The 17,508-nt window shown below is 40.4% G+C and overlaps 1 protein-coding gene across 2 annotated transcripts; it reads left to right on the top strand.

Annotated features, from left to right (window-relative positions):
• The first annotated feature begins 2,379 nt into the window (after nucleotides 1–2,379).
• LOC143338247 (calsenilin-like) lies at nucleotides 2,380–16,288 on the top strand. Of its 2 annotated transcripts, XM_076758508.1 has the most exons (10): nucleotides 2,403–2,548; nucleotides 2,676–2,765; nucleotides 6,309–6,483; nucleotides 11,957–12,081; nucleotides 14,607–14,676; nucleotides 15,018–15,088; nucleotides 15,180–15,287; nucleotides 15,383–15,487; nucleotides 15,568–15,630; nucleotides 15,744–16,288. In XM_076758508.1, exons 2-10 carry the CDS (start codon nucleotides 2,760–2,762, stop codon nucleotides 15,789–15,791), a joined length of 771 nt encoding a protein of 256 aa, XP_076614623.1. In that variant the 5' UTR covers nucleotides 2,403–2,548; nucleotides 2,676–2,759; the 3' UTR covers nucleotides 15,792–16,288. The 2 variants fall into 2 exon arrangements, with proteins under 2 accessions (XP_076614621.1, XP_076614623.1); XM_076758506.1 differs by having other exon boundaries at nucleotides 2,380–2,765.
• The last annotated feature ends 1,220 nt before the right edge of the window (nucleotides 16,289–17,508 follow it).

Below are 17,508 nucleotides of genomic sequence, written 5' to 3'. Positions count from 1 at the left end.
TCAGGAAAAAAAAAATGAGTGGGGTGCAGAAAAGGGTATATGAAGTGACTATATTCCACCATATCTTCAACAATACTGCATCCAGTGTGAAAAACTAAATATAGGAGCTATAAAAGTCGAGAATCTAAATATTAAATGAATTTCAAGACGTTTTTTCATGGTGTGCTAAACCCCTAAAACCTGCTTTTCACTCAAATTCCTTGAAACAAACTAACAACAGCAGTACAAAGGGGTAGAGCAAGTACTACTAATACTAAATATGTGAGTACTGTTCTGTCATAGTATGTGGTGTTATGTAGAAAATGAAACACGTGCAGCTCCACTGAGGGGAGAAGGTATTTTTAGCTGCATGTTAGCGGATGTTCTGTCAGTCCACCACTTTGGTCCAGACTGAAATATCTCAACCACTATTTGACAGACTATCAGGAAATGTAGTCCAGATAGTCATCATCTTTAGAGGGTGAATCCTGGCTCTGTTGACTCCCTGACATTTCCTCTAGCGCCACCATGAGGTTGAAATTTATGGCTTGAAGTGAAATGTCTCAGCAGCTGTTGGATGGATTGCCATGAAATTTGCAGCAGACATTCACGGTCCAATCAGGATGAATTGTAATCACTTTGGTGATCCTCTGATTCTTTAATTATACCTGCTTAGCATCAGCATGTTAGCATTTTTTTCTGGCGTGTTTATTGGGATGGCTGTGGAGATTTGAATTTTGGTCCTTGCAGAAAGCAAACAGGAAGAAATCTTTAAATGTCCTCTTTGCTATGAGGCTGTCTTGCTTCTGTAACTCAAAAACAGGTTTTAATTGTACATGTCAAGGTTGTGTTCATGTCTCTCATCATACATAAGGATGAGAAGCAGTGGATATTTGTGGCACAGCTGGAGACAAAGTGTGAATATGTGCTGAAATGTGCGGCCATGCGTGTGTGTGTTTTGCAAATTCTGAAAGAAATGCAACATTTATGAGGGAAGAGAGAAAATAAAAGAAACTCCCTTGCAGGCACAAACACACGCACGCACGCACACACACAAACACAAAAGGCACATCTGCACTGAACACACACCCTCAATTAAACCCTGAGCTGATGTGTAAGGCACCAGGGAAAGTGAGGCTCTCTGGAACTTGTGAGGCTAAAAATAACCTCAGTGTCTGCAGGAGTGAGACAGACCTGTAGGTAGATAAGAGGCACAAGGGCAGACAGAGCAAAAATATTGAATTTCTCCAATTTTGATGAGGGTGGTGACAGTAGCAAAGATATTATTGTCAATATGTTCTCTCACAGCGAAGCACTATCTTAACCAAATTCTAACTCTAGTGACAAATTTAATATATATTTCAGCCTTGTTAGCAACATCGCTGAAATCACTTTGATGATCCCTGTAACTCCTTCTTCAGTGCTGGTTTCTTGTCCAGACTTTGAAAGGTCCAAATTTCCTTCCTCCCATGCATCACTTAACCCATCTCTCTCTTTCTCTTCCTCACTGTTGGTCTTCATCTCTGTGTTTCTGTCTGATTCCCCCTGACAATAAAAAGCCCCCCTCCTCCTCATGACTTTCATAGAATTTGAGAAGAGGCACTTAAACTGATGCAGAGGCAATGTCAGAGCATATTTTGGGCACAGGAGGCAGCTTCCTGCACTCGTATTCATTTACCTCTCAAGTTAATGTGAAACCGTGGATAGGAACAGGCGCACAGTACAAAGTGTGCACGAACTGGGCTATAATGTCAAATTCCAAAGTCAAATGTTTTAACTCAGTGGTTTTAGGAGATTATAAAACAACATGCAGCCAGTTTATTTAATGTTTTGTCATCTTCTGAGGTTTGAGAGCATTTGGAAAGAAAAAAATCAAACCATAAACCTCCTGAATTCGCTGTCAACAACTACAATTGTACTAAAAGATCATCTCTGAATAGCACATCATGACTGTTTTTCCTCTCCATAACAAACACAAAAAAACACAGTTTTGCATGTTGATAAATTGCCATCGTGATCCTGCAAATTGTGCACGACTTTTTCCAGGTAGGAGAAAGTGACGCATCACAGTTTGTCCCCCAAAAAACAAACTGTGGCTGAAAAAAAGTGAGAAATTAATACAGGCAGCCTACAAGACTGTCCTGTCTGTTGATGGAGAAGACTGTAAATCTAATAATATAATATTCCTCCTGTTGTTATTATTATTATTATGTCCGAGCAGGATCATACAGAGCGCCAAGCACGCAGAGCTATAAAAGAAAGAGAATGTATTTGGTCAGTATGTGTCACAGGAATCCTTTTTAATTTCCTCAGAGAGTCAGACTGTTAGTGCCTGTCTGACTTTGGACCCATACACCATTACTGCAGGTTATAATACGTCTGGCACTGCTAATAATATTTGTCACGATGTAAGCGCCTCATCCACACCTTGCTCTATATATTGTCCGCCTCCTCCTCACTTGTTGGGACCAGCTTTAGCAGACCTGATGCTCTTGCTGTATCTATTGAGGATCTCGACACTCCTGCAGACTGCCTGATCTCTTGCCTCTTCAGGGTCATTTGTTAAGCGGTAGCTGTGATGATTATAGTTTTATAGTGTTTCTGCTCAGCTCAGTGTGTGAGCTCAGGACTCTGAGCAGCTGTGCTCCTCCTTCAAATAGCTGTTTTCTCTCTTGTCTCTCTGCATGCTGCTGCAGATCACTAGAGGGTCGCTTCAGGAGCACAAGCGCAGGAGGATTGCAGCGATTTTTCTGCAAAACAGCAGCTCAAATCCAGGCGCAATGCAGGTACAATAAACATTTATTACTACAGGCTTTGATTTACTTATTGCTTGAACAGACTAACATGCAGGATTCATTGAAATTCCTGTATGTGTCTATAGTGCACCTGTGGTACTGTGTAGCAAACTTACTATGACCTTAGTACTTTGGAATTTATCAACAGTACAAAGTATTAAAACTTAACTGAACATTACAGGGAAAAAGCATTTTAGTGAGGGATGCATTGTGATCTCCAGTGGTGGAAGAAGCACGCAAATACTTTGCATGTAAGTAGTAATATTCAAATGTAAAAAATACTCAGTTACAAGTAAAAGTATAAATATAAGTGGAGAAGTATCACCAGTAAAAATTACTAGACATATCAAAGATAAAAAAATAATAAGTATGCATAAGTAAGCCCGTTTCAAAGTAATATATGTGCATTATATTATTGGGATGTTATAATTATTAATGCACTCACATGCAAGCAGAATTTTAATGTTGTAGCTGGTTGGTGTGGAGCTAACTTTAACAACTTTATATGCTGTAAATTTAATCAAGAAAAATGCATTATATTTTACTTATTGACCATGTGCAGTGAAGTAAAAGTATGAAGTAACATAAATACATAATATACGCTTGTTTCAGACCAGACTTCAGACCAGAAAACCTAAATCATATTGAATACAGAAATAAAGCGTGACAGGTGGTAAAAAGTCATGTTCAGCTGTGCAGGCAGCAGGTTTGTCATCTCACTGAAACATCCACCAGCGCTGGAGGAAAGACACGATCTTGGCAGAAAGCAGGTTGTCTCTTTGTTTTAGCTTGTGTGTGTGCGCGCGTGCATGTGTGTGCGCGTGCGTGCACAGTAACATATGTGATTTTCAGTGGAGGATGGTCGCCCACAGTGTTCACGATGGCTCAGATGATCACAGGGAGCATCTCGCTCCTCGGCACACATGGCTTCAGGTCTTTTAATAATGCAGCGCTCTGGATGTGAAGACCACAAACTACCTTCCCTTCACATCTTTTAGCTTCTCCAGTTTCTCAGCATCACGGAAATTTTAAATGGGTCACAGATGATTTAGCATGACGGATATTTCATCATTTGGTTATCATTTTATAGGTTAACCCTAACCATAAGACACTCGAGAACTACCAGGACTACTTTTTAGCTTTTTGCTAAAATTGTGTATCTGGCATGGGTGCATGCAGTGTGAGTGCATGCATGTGTGTGTACAGTAATTGTCTGTTTGCTTTTGTGGCTTTTGGATGATCCATCCAGCATCAGTCTTAGTGTTTTACTTGTCGTCATCTTTCACCTGAAAATGCCAGCCAGCTCTGATATTTTATTGATGCAGTTTTAAGGAGTGTGAATTATTGAGCGACGTCCTCAATGCTCTGTATGCTTTGGCATCCCTTCATATTCATATAGGGGACCACGGGGACAGAGGAGTTCCCCAGATAGTGGCTCTGTCTATTTTCTCTACAAAGTCTTTACATTACATACGCAACAACCTCTTAAAGATAGTTGTTTTATTTATAAGGCCCGTTATTGCAAGCAAGGAAAAGGCTTTGCTGAGACAAAGAAAAAGGAGACAAGAGCATTAAGAAAACCGCCTCTAAAGGTCCAAACATCAAAAGGAAGGGATGAGCCAAATCTAAAGAAGAAGAAAAAAGAAAAGCTGAACTTGTAGCCGTGCTGGGTAAAACAGGGTATTATACAGTAACACTGACAGCGGCTCTGAGTCAACGCAAAATGTATGAGACACAGTCCAACAAAGACGGTCCCTGAAAAAACAAAATATTCAGAACAGAAAGAGAACCAATCACACAAAACCCAAAGGCATCACAGCTCTCATCCTAAATCTGTTGTACTGTTTCAATTCAGCAGCTCAGATATGAACAGCTTAATTATCACTGAAATATTAAACTGAATATAGAAACAGAGATTGTACATCCAGTGTGAGATGAGAGGATGTTACATGATGGTGCAAATAACTGGAGACAAGAGAGCTCGCATGTCCCTATTCTCATAAGTGCTCATGTCAGAAGAATATTAGATTTTTTTACTCTCTTCTTCCAGAAACTAAACACATTTAAAACTCCTTTCATATTCATGTATAATGCATAAAAATACCACCTTTTTACAGAACTATGGAAACTGATCCCTTGCGAACTGCAACATTGAAATATGCTTGACACAAATGTCGATGCAAAGAGTCTGAGTCTGAGTATGAGAGCCTTGCAGCCTCATAAACATAAATAAATCTTTGTAATCAACACTCGGTAATATCAAATGAGCAGTGTTTGAGCATTGAAGTATTGATTACTGAGGTATCGATCTGTTCATCCATACCAGTTGGCTGGATATCTGACCTGCTGCTGGTCCATCTGTCACAAGAGCCTTGCTGTGTTTCACCATATATAGCGATGAAAGCAGATCTAGCTTTCCAGTGCCAAAGCTGCTGTCATGTCATACCACCGTTATTGATTAAAACCTTTACCAATATATAACTTGTCCTTCCCAAAAGGCAGTTATGGGAAGCTGTGCAGGTGGAAAATGTGCTTAAATTGGGCTCTGTGTGAGATGCTGCTGTAGCAGACATGTAATATGTCAGATGTTAAAGGTAGGGTGAGTCATTCTGGAGAAAGATTGCTGATATTTGCTGAATTTGAAATGCAGTGAATGCACAACTGTCTGTTCTGTTAGTGAGAAAAAATCCAGTTTTTGTACACAGGCCTGGTTCAGTTAATGGGAAACAAAGAAAGAGGGTTGGACCGAGCCACACAACACCACTGCAGCTGATCAGCAAGAGGTGGCGTTTGTGCACAGGACAATGAGAAGGGTAGGGGAGATGGAAGCAGTAAATCTGGCATACTGACGCGTAATCACATTGAAACAAAGGAGAGATGAAGATTTCAGCGATGTGTACCGAGCAGTTGATAGGTTGTAAACTTAGTCTGTAGGCTTGAAGACCCATTGGCCTGTAAGACAGAACTCCAAGTTGTTGAGTGCAGGCAGGGACATTGCAATTAGAACTAATATTTGCTAATCCGCACTTAATACAAAGCACAGGTGAGGCTGGTGGGGATGGCATTGGTTTTGCAGTATTGGTGAAATTTATGACGCTCAATGAAAAGTGAAGAGATCACCAAAATTATTACACTTCATCCCAAGGGAGGCATGAATTACTGTACCAATTTACATGGTAATCCATCCAATCATTGTCAAGACAGTTCACTTCAAGAAACGAGAACCTCGTGGTGGCATTCAAGGTGCACCGATGTTGTTAGGATTCATCCTCTGTACCAAATGTCATGAAATACCTTGAATAATTGTTGACATATTTCAGAGTGGTGGACCATCTGCCCATCCAGTGAGCAAACTTGTCTGCCATAACAACAGAAATTACAGCAGGGGTGCTTGTTTTCTTCTCCCTGCCTGCTGGTGCGGTCAGGTGAACCCTCTGGTGGAGACTTCTAAAAGTACACAAGAACCATAAGCTCTGTCTGCAACGAGTTTCTCTTGTCTCTCTCAGGGGACAGTTTCTTTTCTGTCCTCCTCAGGCGGACGAGAAGGCGGTGGATGGCGGTCTGCTGCCTGATGCCAACGGGAAAGATCCAAACCCGGGTGGACAAACAGAGGGCTCCAAGTGGCAGAAACCACGGATCTCACGTAAATCTCTGATGAAGTGTTGCCTCGTCAAGTGGATTATCGCCAGTACCACGCAACAAGGACCAGGTACAGGCACATAAAGAGACACACCACCAGGCTAACAGCCAAAACCACAACACAGCATATTGAATATCTGCATGATTGTGTGTGACAGCTGGGGAAGCAGAGCAAAGCAGGAGGGAGATACAGTAGGAGGGCAGGCCTTCAATCCCCTGCACTACAGAATACATGAATTTTAAAGCACCTGTCCCATCTACAGTGTGTATCTTTTATATGTTCTCGCCCCTCTTTCCCTCTAGTCAGTGTTTACAGCGCAGACCTCTCTTTTCACCAAACGCCACTTCATCTCAGCAGCTAATCAGTCAATGAATGGCCCGCTGCCGCTTTCCCTCTCATCTCTGATTCTGCTTTACAGAATTAAGTTTGATCCATCACACATCCCTCTCTCCCTCCCAAACTAGTGCTCGCTGCAAAAACACACAGCTTCGGGTGTCCTTTCATCATGTTTACGTATCACAAAAGGCGAAGTGGTACATTCTCAAGATGAAGAGCACAGTGCCTTCCACAGATTGCCCCTACATGCCCCCATTCTCTTGCCTTGTCTGAATTATTGACACCGTCCTTCTGTGCGGACAGATAGTTGCAGACAGTCAGCTGTGTGCATGCACTTGACAGGCAGCACAGACGTTTCTACAATCTGTCAAAGCAATAACACACAATCCCCGTCCTTCAACTGATGTGGAAACAGTCTCTCTGAATTGTCAGATTACCCACTGACATTTGAATCAGACTGGTTAACAAACACAGTGATGAGCAGACAAAAATCTCTCCTCTGTGGTTTCCAGAAATTTCCCGCTGTTGTCATCCGGGCTCGTTTACTGCTGACTTCTCTCTCTGCCAACAAACAGATGGCCATGTGCCTCGGACACCACACTGATGAAAACAGGCACAGAACAAATGCTCTGATGGCTGAAGTATTTTGCCTGTAAAACATTATACAACTGAAATATATTGCATCCCTAATTTGGATATCAGGAAGTGGTTCTGATCATTTATGTGTGAGGCCTTTAAGAATCTCTACAGCAGGCCTGCACTGAGTCACTTCTCAAATACATCGATTTTCTGACTTGCTATTATTTTCACCCATCAGGACTGTTTCCCATTAAAATGGAAACGTTTGTTAAGGTTTAAGCACATCTCCTCACCTTGATCGCCATCCAGTGGTCTGCAGACATTACAGCACCTGAATGTCTCCTGCACCGCTGTCTCTGTACAGTAGGAGGTGGATTGCACTCAGTCCCGTGCAGGTGTACGTCATGCAGAACAACTCAATAAAAAGGCCGGTGGTTTCTAGAGATGTCACAATCACATGTTCCTAATATTTAAAAGGACATGCTGGAAAATGTGCTATTATAATGAAAAAGATGTTGAATTCCATGATGCAATGTACAGCATGAACAAAGGTTTTCAAATGCCTGTTTGGTTGTGATTTAAGTGTATTTGTTGTACTACAGGTAGTACTTCATGTAAAATGCCTGGTGAGGTCTTCCACCTCATACTGTATGAAATGGCAACTGGTTACCAGTAGAGAACACTCGACATTAAATGATGGCAAACCCACTGCTGCACTGTTACAGTACAAATCTATCTCTCTCTTGTTTTTTTAATCATAGTCTTCATTCCTAAAGGGGCTCTCTGAATGTCCACTTATAACCTAAGAACTGCGACCAATATCTTACACAGATACTTACAGTATATTGTTACTTACTTTGCTTTATTAATGCTTTTGAGGGTTTATTGATTTTGGTGTTTGGAAAGGAAACAAGGCTTTTTTCCTGTGTGAAATCAGCAAATCCAAAAGTCAAAATATTTTGGAGGTTCAAATGTACAGCTGTCATTGTGGCTGCGGTTGAGCCTGCACATTCTTCTCCTTGATAACTGCATGAGAGGAAGCCAACTGTCATATAATATTACAGACAGTTAGAACATCTGCGCTTTCTGTCAAATCGTATCAACTGTTGAAAGGAGATCCATGAATGGTCTACAGATGATGGAAATACTGTAATAAAAATGGCATCTAGAATGGCATCCATTTAGAAACATCCTTGTTTGACAATGCCATTCAAAGTTTGATGATGCACAGTGCAAGATGCGTGTATGAAGCCTCTCCACAAAGGTGATTTCTGGCCAAAAAATAAAAAGAAAGAGTTTAAAGCATGCACTAAAAAGCAGCGCTGAGAAAGAGTAAAGTTAAGGGTGTTTAAATGTGTGACGAGAACTTGTGTGATAGATTTTTGATTGATGGCCTCGGGCTCTGAGCTGTAATGCTCTCACTGCAGTCATTAAAAGCCGACGGTGAGACTGATGGCTGCACTGTCTGCATCTCTGCATGCTTAAGCCACCTCACTCTTGTCTGTATTTAATAGAAGAACAGGGATAGCTCAGCACTTAGGGTGCATTAAACAGTATAATGCTGCATTATTTTTATGGCAGGCGAGTTTCCACATGAGCTCATACATCTTGCATGTTGTTGTAATGGCTGAGTGTGTTTCTGATCTGGTGAGGTAGGATGAACCCACAAGTCAAAAAACACTGCAAAAATCCATGTTCTTATGCAAAGGATAACTAGTTGCACCATTTTATGAGACAATCCATCACCTCTGATTTCACAGTTTGCACTCTGCTGACTCATAAGGTAAAGTTAAGCATATTATTTTTTAGGCTTATTTTCCAATGCGAGACATATGCTCTTGTGCAGCTCTGATGATGGTTTGTATTCCAAGTCACATCAGCATATGAAAAAAAAAAGGTACACCAAGGCCTTAGCGTAAAGATTTTTTTTGTTTTTGGAGTGGCACTCTCCCAGTACATTAGTTATTTCAGTATCAGTTTGAGATAAGTCCATTTACATAAACCCTCCCAGCATTTCTGGCCCGCTTTCTCTCCATAGACCAATATTTAAGCTCTGAGCAATTGATTTCCTCTCTACCCCCCATCCTACTTAAACTGGGTCCATTAAGTTTTGCCGAGTCATCAGTTGTGAACTATACTCATATTCATCTCCTCCATCACAGCTCAATCATACAAAGACTCACTCATGTCTGAACAGCAACTTGCAGGCTTGTGAAAAAGTCTTTTGACACCAGGAGGACTCGTATGCCGTGTGGAGCATTTTTCAGATTCAGCCTCTGAGGTGTGCAGGAGGCCGCAGCACAGATATAACTCACTTCAACTTTACTATTCTTAACTACAACGTTTTTACAGTCACAATGGTCACAATGTTTATCAGCTCTGAGTGAATCCCTCTGAGATATTGACCGTGCGTAGTGCTGAATTACCCTAGTAGACACAAGCAGCGCCACACAGGGCAGGGCAGGCTCCTTTATTCTAAGTGCTGTTCATATCCCAGCCATCAGCAAATGTGGATCAATGCTTGGTTTTACAGCTTTACATCCTTGAAATGACTGAGCAAATAAAAGCACGTGGACTGTCAATCAGAGACTATTAGTAAAGAAATTCCTTCAGTAATAACCCCACCACCACCGCCACCGCCGCCGCCACCACACACAGCCCAGGACAGAGTGAGAGTAGATGGAGTGAGTGGGGGGTGGAGCCCCTGAGTTGATGGAGTTGTGGGAGAGATCCTAAAATGAACCGGCCCAGGACGTAACATGCCAGCGAGTAGTAAGAGAGATGGATCATTTGCGAGTGGAGGTAGCTTTGGATCATTTTGGGGGATTGATATTTCCTTGCAGGAGCACATGCTGGACTTTGAACCTGTTCACTTAAAGAAGGATGCTCTGCACTCAGTCTATTAGCTTTTTTTCAGCTCAGTGGTTTAAGTCAGGGGCTTCGCTTAAGTGAACTTAGTAGCTGATGCCTGTACAGAAAGCTGTTAAAAAAACGAGGTGACAGAGGACAGAGAGGATGTTTGTAAAGATCCAAGCTGATCACATTCAGCATCACTCTTACAAAAGCGTTTGTTAACGTTAAGTTTTTTTAAAAGGTCTTTTGTATAGGCAGTGGCTAATGCAAGGCAACGATGGGATTGGATGGCATGGAAGTTATTGCCATTGTTGTTGTCATTGGACTGTTTGTTGTCGTGCTCAAACAGTTTGGGATTTGGGAGCCGTTATCGCTCGAAGGTAAGACATAAAGAGCAAGTTTGGGGAAGTGAAATCCGGATGTTTGCATGTGAAAACCTTTGTCTTTGGTCTTCCATGTAGCATCAGAACAAGAGTGGTGTCAAACTCTGACTTTTTTTTTGATTTTGTTGACTGATAGCATGCCAAGCCAGCTGTAGTTTATTAAGGGATAGATTCATATTTTCTTATTATTTTTAAGTCTTCTTAAAACGATTAAAATCAACATTCACATACATAGAAAGAGTTACTGCTCACTGTAATTCTTCCTCCTGTTCATATAGTTACGTTATTTTTAAAATGCTAATCTGTCCTTTCATTGTGTTTTCACTGTTGGTAAATTTTGTGTCAAGTCAAATATTTTAACCATTCTGCCATTTTCTTCTTCTTCCCCCCTCATTTCCTCATCACCTTTCCTCATTCTGTGTTTTTCTTGTAAAGATGGTGAGTACTTCTGGGACTGTTCCTCTGTGCATTATTATTTAATTTCACTTCATCCCAGCTGTCTCTATAAACTGTTTCCCCTTATTTATTTCATTTTTAGTTTTGTCCCTGTGGCTGATATAATAACCCTTTTTATTATGGATTCCTCCCTGCAGACATGTAGTCTTGTCAAACACAGGTGTCACTAATAAGATTAATTATGGCTGCAGTGGATTTAGGTGTGTTGTTGTGCATCCTGGCTCAGTGATAGGCTAAATGGAGCTTCATCAGTGTTAATCAGTGACCGCTGTGATTTTCTGGCAAGTTAAGGCTTTGTCTAAAATCACTCTCTGTTTTCCTGCGTTTACTTTCCACCATTTTACTGAAGATGAAATTCATGCTTTTTAATACAACAGTGGCCTAAAAAATGTCCACAACAGAGCAAACACAAGTTAGTAGGGAGTAGTAGGGAATGAGTGAGAAACAAAGCTAAAGTGTCCACAATTAGAGGCCTTTGTTCCTAAATGCGCTTACCTGCTCGTTGTCCTCTGCAGCATATCTGCTTGTTTCCTCTAACCTATTTCTTCCCACCACTGTTTCTCCAAGCTACAAGTTGCTCTCTCTCATAATTTGTCCCACTTCTCTGTGAAAAAATCTTTCCCTCTGACTCATCATTTTTATCCAACACTGTACTTACTCCTTCTTATCTCCCACCCATTTCCTTGTCTCACCTTTCCTTCTTAAACCTCTCCATTTTTGTTTTCAAATTCCTGTTTTGTTTGTGTAAAGATGGTGAGCATTTTGAGTTTTGTGCTGTCATTTTCATTTTCTGCCTACCATCTATTTTGATTTTCTAGTATTTTCAACTCCTCCCCTGCCCTTCCTTTCGTTTTCTTTCTTTCTTGTCTTACCTCTATTTCTCCCCTCCTTTCTTCCTTCCCCACCCCCCTGTTTTCTGTGTTTCCCGCTGACAGACAGCTGTGACGGCGACCTTGAACTCTCCATGGTGCGTCACCAACCCGAGGGCCTCGACCAGCTCCAAGCCCAGACACAGTTCACCAGAAAGGAGCTTCAGTCGCTTTACAGGGGCTTCAAAAATGTATGAAAACAATCAGCACAGTCAGGGGTAGTATGGCCAAAAGTATGTGATATCCTTTATTTCTAAAACTATGGGCCTCAGCCTGCTGCTTTAATAGATTCCACTCCTCTGTGAAGGTGGTGAACGGGGTTAGACAATAAAATACAAGGTGAGGATAGAAATTAAGCCATGAATCGTAAGACAGTAAACAATACAACAATATGGGTTGTATAATAGTTGGGTTGGGTTATTATAACCACACAGTATGTGCTCTTTTCAGCATGTGTTTAGGTGTGTATGTGAGAGAAGTGAGTATGTATGTGTGAGCAGTACATGTATGTCTGCATGGGCCCAAAATGCGTGAGGAAACCGTTCCTTCGTGGAACTGAACCTTGACCTTCCCCAAACTGTTGGAAGCACGTAAAGCCAACCTGTGACTCCTCATCACAGGCTGCATATGTTTCCTCCTTCTCAGGCTGTTTTATTTAAATATGTGTTAGGTGCTTGAAGAGGTAAAATCTTGCAGAAATTTACAAAAAAACCTAAAAAGTAATTTTTTTTTTGGAGAAATGTTATTGTTGATATATATTTTTCCCATCTTGTGAGCACTCTAAAATTTGATGCTGTAAAGATTTTATGCTGTAATATTATAATATACCTAACTTAGAACAAAGGGGTCTTGCTGAAACCATGAAAAACTGACTCATCCATGTCCTTAAAGCAGAAAAAATAGTTAAATTGCATCAGTGTACAATGTAAAAGTCAAAATTTGCAGCCAATCAGATATTAAAGATACCTTGTGCACTTTTGGACCACTAGTGGCATTGCACAGCAATTTTTTAATGAGCAGGTGTCTGTGTTAAATCAAACACACATAGAGCTCATCCTGACCAGAAAAAACACATAGGTCATCTGTGCAAGCAGATTATTACGACCCACATTTACATTTACTGATAGATCAAAGGAGGAAGTCAAGAGACATAGTACAAGGAGCAAGAAACATAACATATCTAAGTAATGTCCCATAGTAGTAAAATACTTCTTTTCTTCTTCCATGATCTTTTCCTAAACTTAACCACATAGTCTTTGTGCCTAAGCAAACTGCAACCATTTCACAATGTTAATGATGTGAGGACTTATGAGGACATATTTGTCGTTTTGGGAGTCGTTGGCACTTGACTTCTTCAGTCGTTTAGGTATGAGGATGCACATGCACAAGTGCAGTAGTAACATGATATATTAATGCCGACTGCTCAGGTGGGTAATGCATATTGACAGTTAGTGACTGTAATGTGCCATTAAAGGTAGCTAATTGCCCTAAAGAGGAGCAGAAGAAGAGCACAAGCTGATGTAAGCAAATCAAACTTTAAACTTGACAAGAAAAAAGCTTGCAGGTGTGTTATGAGGTTTCTGAGGCCTGAACAATAGCCATAATGAGTTGTGGTGGAAAATGTTGAGTGTGAACAAACCTCTAATCAAATTTGCACTGGTTATCTTTAAATAACTCGACAGACCTTTTCCACAGCAGTCATCACAGGAAAAGAAGAGCCATTACTTATGTTACTATTCCCACCTGAGCTTTTCCTGCTGTCATATGTCAAAATGTCGATGATGAAAAAGATTTATACAGCAGATAATTGCAGGCCTTAGTGAAATCAGATGCTGCAGGGTTTATTGTATGTAATGAAAACCTGTATTTACAATGAACTGCCAATGCCTGGACGAAGAAAATATTACATGACTCACCCATTTGGTCTATTATGCAAGAAATATTCCTGCTGGTCCGCTAAGTGACATCTGTTAAAAAACAGACCATTTTAATTGATTTTAGCTTTCAAAATCGAATGTTGTACTGAGCCGTTTTCTTTTCTTTGCATCTCTTGCATTTTCACACAATTTCACACAAAACTGGGTGTAAGGACGTGCCACACCAGCTTGTAAACATGTAGCCTGTTCATGATTGTATTACTCTGGGGTACTTGCATGGCGAGGATTAATTTAAAAACACAAAAGGCCTCAGTGAAGATTTTCCCTGTTCAGTTAATGGAGATTTTGGATAACCTGCTCTCCCTCTAGTGGCCACATTCCCACACTGCTGTCAGGAACAGTATCTGCACAGCATGATAGAATAACGGAGTATCAGTGACATTAACTTTAAATAATGGGTTCATCAGGCAGGATGATGAGTGATATTTTACGAGAGGGGATTACTTTGCAAGTTTTTCTACTCAAGGGCAAATCTAAACCTCTGTGAAGCCATCTAGCAACTCTTAGTTCTTGTCAGGTTAACAGAAGATTATTTTTCGCATATCAACCTATCAAATCTGAATAATATAATTCACATATTTGCTATAATCCTGAGCTGAATTTTCCTGAGCTGAAACTGTGGCAGCTGCAGAAAGCGCAGTTGATCTCAATCTGTTTAGTTTTTGACACAGTTTTAAATAATACTCATATTAACTCCTGGAAGCTGAATCAACATCTAATGTCTTATAATAATTTAAGCAGCACTCACAGAAGTGATGTAACTGTGTTTCTTTCAACAGGAATGCCCCAGTGGGCTGGTGGATGAGGAAACTTTCAAGAGCATTTACTCCCAGTTCTTCCCTCAAGGAGGTAAAGTATATAAATAATGCAAAGATGTATCATATAAGCATTTTGCCTTCACTGACTCACTGCCGTTTCCTTGTGAATGATGCTCCTGTTCGGAACAGCAAGCTTCATTTCACAAGTTAATCTCAAAATGACTAAACACTGAAAATTAATTTGGTTAACCTGCATCAAAAATCATTCATCTCCAATTCATTGAAAGACAAGATGAAAAAGGTGTTAAATGTTTTAAGACAACAAAAGTTAGTCATGACTCTCAGTATAAAATAACGTTGGAAATGTATTGCAATTAAACATGGCTAATTCCTGTTAATGTCCCACCCTGCATATTTATTATATGATCTCAGATGCAACCACCTACGCACATTTCTTGTTCAACGCATTTGACATGGACAGAAGTGGCTCCATCCGGTTTGAGGTGAGTTCACTGTATGTTGATATATGTTCATTTATCGCAATGATTTTTGTTTAATTAAAGCTGATGATCACACTTCCTCTTGCTTTAACAGGACTTTGTGATAGGATTGTCTGTGTTGCTTCGAGGTTCTGTTACAGAGAAACTGCGATGGGCATTTAACCTGTACGACATCAACAAAGACGGCTACGTTACTAAAGAGGTACGTTCAACAAACAAATTCTCATTCATGAGAAAATACACCAAAATATGCTGCAGTGTCCTCATTTCTGCATATGTGCCGTATGTTCTCTGCAGGAAATGATGGCAATAATGACCTCCATTTATGACATGATGGGCAGGTATACCTTACCCAGTGTACGAGACGATTCCCCTTTCGAGCATGTGGAGAGATTCTTCCAGGTATGCTGCAACCACAAACACACAGTATAATCCTTGGCTTCTTAATATACTGAATCCTGAACATGTCTGACATTTTTCAGAAAATGGACCGGAACAGAGATGGAGTGGTGACTATTGATGAATTCATTGACACCTGCCAAAAGGTGAACCCATCATAAAAACTGGCAGGTTTTAGCACACTGTGACTGACAGAGTTCATGCAGCTTTGTGCAAAAATGACACACTTTCTCTCGGATCTGTTTTCATCTCTCAACAGGATGAAAACATAATGGCTTCCATGCAGCTCTTTGAGAACGTCATCTAGTTACTGTAGACGGGTGTGGACCAGCGCTGCTGCATAGTGCTTCCAGCTGCAAGTCTCTGCCCTGACGTGACATTCATCCTGAAAAGGAACAACTGAGTCATGCAACACATTTGACACATTTTAATACAAACTGGCAAACACTTTATTTTTCCAGTCAAACTGTTCTATGCAGAAAAGTCACTTGAAGAAATGTTTCTTTGCATGACCATTTTAATTTTGCACATGAAGAAAATGTGATAAAACGTCATCATTGCCAGATGAGCATGAGTGCTTGCCCACCATTTAAAAGCATGTGACGCAACCCACACTGAACACAACATGAGGATTTATTGTTGACCTCGTCCAAACTTGGGCAAATGAGAATACATTGTTACTGTATTATACTGTAAAGAAAAGAATCATGTTTCTAAGTTCTTCAGATTTTTGTGAAAATGTGATACCCTGTCATTGTCATGTTGACCCAAAACCTGCTGGAATAAATATCTACCTTCACATAATGATAACTTGAATATCCTCTTTTTAATATATCATGCCTCGCAAAAAAAATAATACAAACAATCATAACCAAAAAAAGGGCAAGCAGACACAGATGGCAGGGTTCCAGATAACAGGTTTGAAACAATGGCATGAAGGAGGAGGCACAGAGGAGGAGGCATCATTAATCACTACTGGAAAAGTCATTAATGTGATTTCAAACGCTGAGCTAAGATCAAGAAGAATTCTAATCAAACAATCTCCAGAATCAGCTGTATGAAAGAGTACAGGCAAAAACACAATAAAATAAAAATGATCATTTAAAAATTGATTTACAGTGTTTTTAATGCGGAGGGTCAAAGCATTTGTTAAGAAGTGGGTGCAGTACTGCACGCTTATGAGGGAACACAGCCAGTGGACAGAGAAATATGTCCAATAGATAAAATGGTGGGACCAGCGCTGTATCCACAAATCTGACAGGCATCACATCTAAAGGACTCGATGGAGGCTTTAATGAGTCCAGTTCACACTGAAAGGGCTTCAAAATGAGTGAGAAAGGTGAAGGGGTCACAGTGTGGAGAAAGGTTATCAGTGACACGACCAGTCATGAGTTTGATTTCAGGTATTTGTTTGTAAAGAGGGAAAAAATTGCTAACAGATCATGGGGGAGGCTTCAGACTGTAAGAGATGTTTGAGTCTTGTTAACAATGTGAAAAACACTATTTTGCTTATGAATGCATGTATTCATCATGCAGAACATGAACAGAGGAAATCAACTGAACATTACCACAGAATAAAATGAACAAGCACGACAGCCAGTAACATCTGCCCCTTTCGTTTGAAATATCCAGATCAAGAGTCCAGAGGATGTCGAACAAAAGAGAAGACTGTTCAGAGAAGACTGGCCACACTGATGAAATTACAAAAAATCGGGAGACATTCCTTCAAGCAAAATCCAAGAACTAAGAACTTTTGCTTTGTGTCATGTGTAATGGGCCTGAAGATGATGTAAGCGTTCTAAATCCTTCGCATGTGGAGCTTTTATCTTGTTTGTATCCTGTTATCAGTTTCCACACACACAACACGCAAGGCTGGGGTCTGTCATAGCAAATATTAATATCCAGTAAATGATCATATCACATGCAGCCAAAAAAAGTAATGAAATAAAGAGCATATATCCAGTTATATGGAGAATTCATTGTGTTAGTCTGTTGTCAGAGGGATACTGAACAAACCAACAATT

The sequence above is a fragment of the Chaetodon auriga genome, chromosome 19, assembly GCF_051107435.1.
Source record: "Chaetodon auriga isolate fChaAug3 chromosome 19, fChaAug3.hap1, whole genome shotgun sequence".
In the NCBI taxonomy this organism is placed as follows: Eukaryota; Metazoa; Chordata; class Actinopteri; order Chaetodontiformes; family Chaetodontidae; genus Chaetodon; species Chaetodon auriga.
This window is presented reverse-complemented; position numbering and strand designations above follow the sequence as displayed.

What these genes read in the sequence shown, in the direction of transcription:
- LOC143338247 (XM_076758506.1), top strand. Translation starts at nt 2,664, where the DNA reads ATGCTGCTGCAGATCACTAGAGGGTCGCTTCAGGAGCACAAGCGCAGG. An exon ending in TACCACGCAACAAGGACCAG is followed by an intron (nt 6,484 to 11,956) that starts GTACAGGCACAT and finishes TCCCGCTGACAG; the next exon opens with ACAGCTGTGACGGCGACCTT. An exon ending in ACGGCTACGTTACTAAAGAG is followed by an intron (nt 15,288 to 15,382) that starts GTACGTTCAACA and finishes TGTTCTCTGCAG; the next exon opens with GAAATGATGGCAATAATGAC.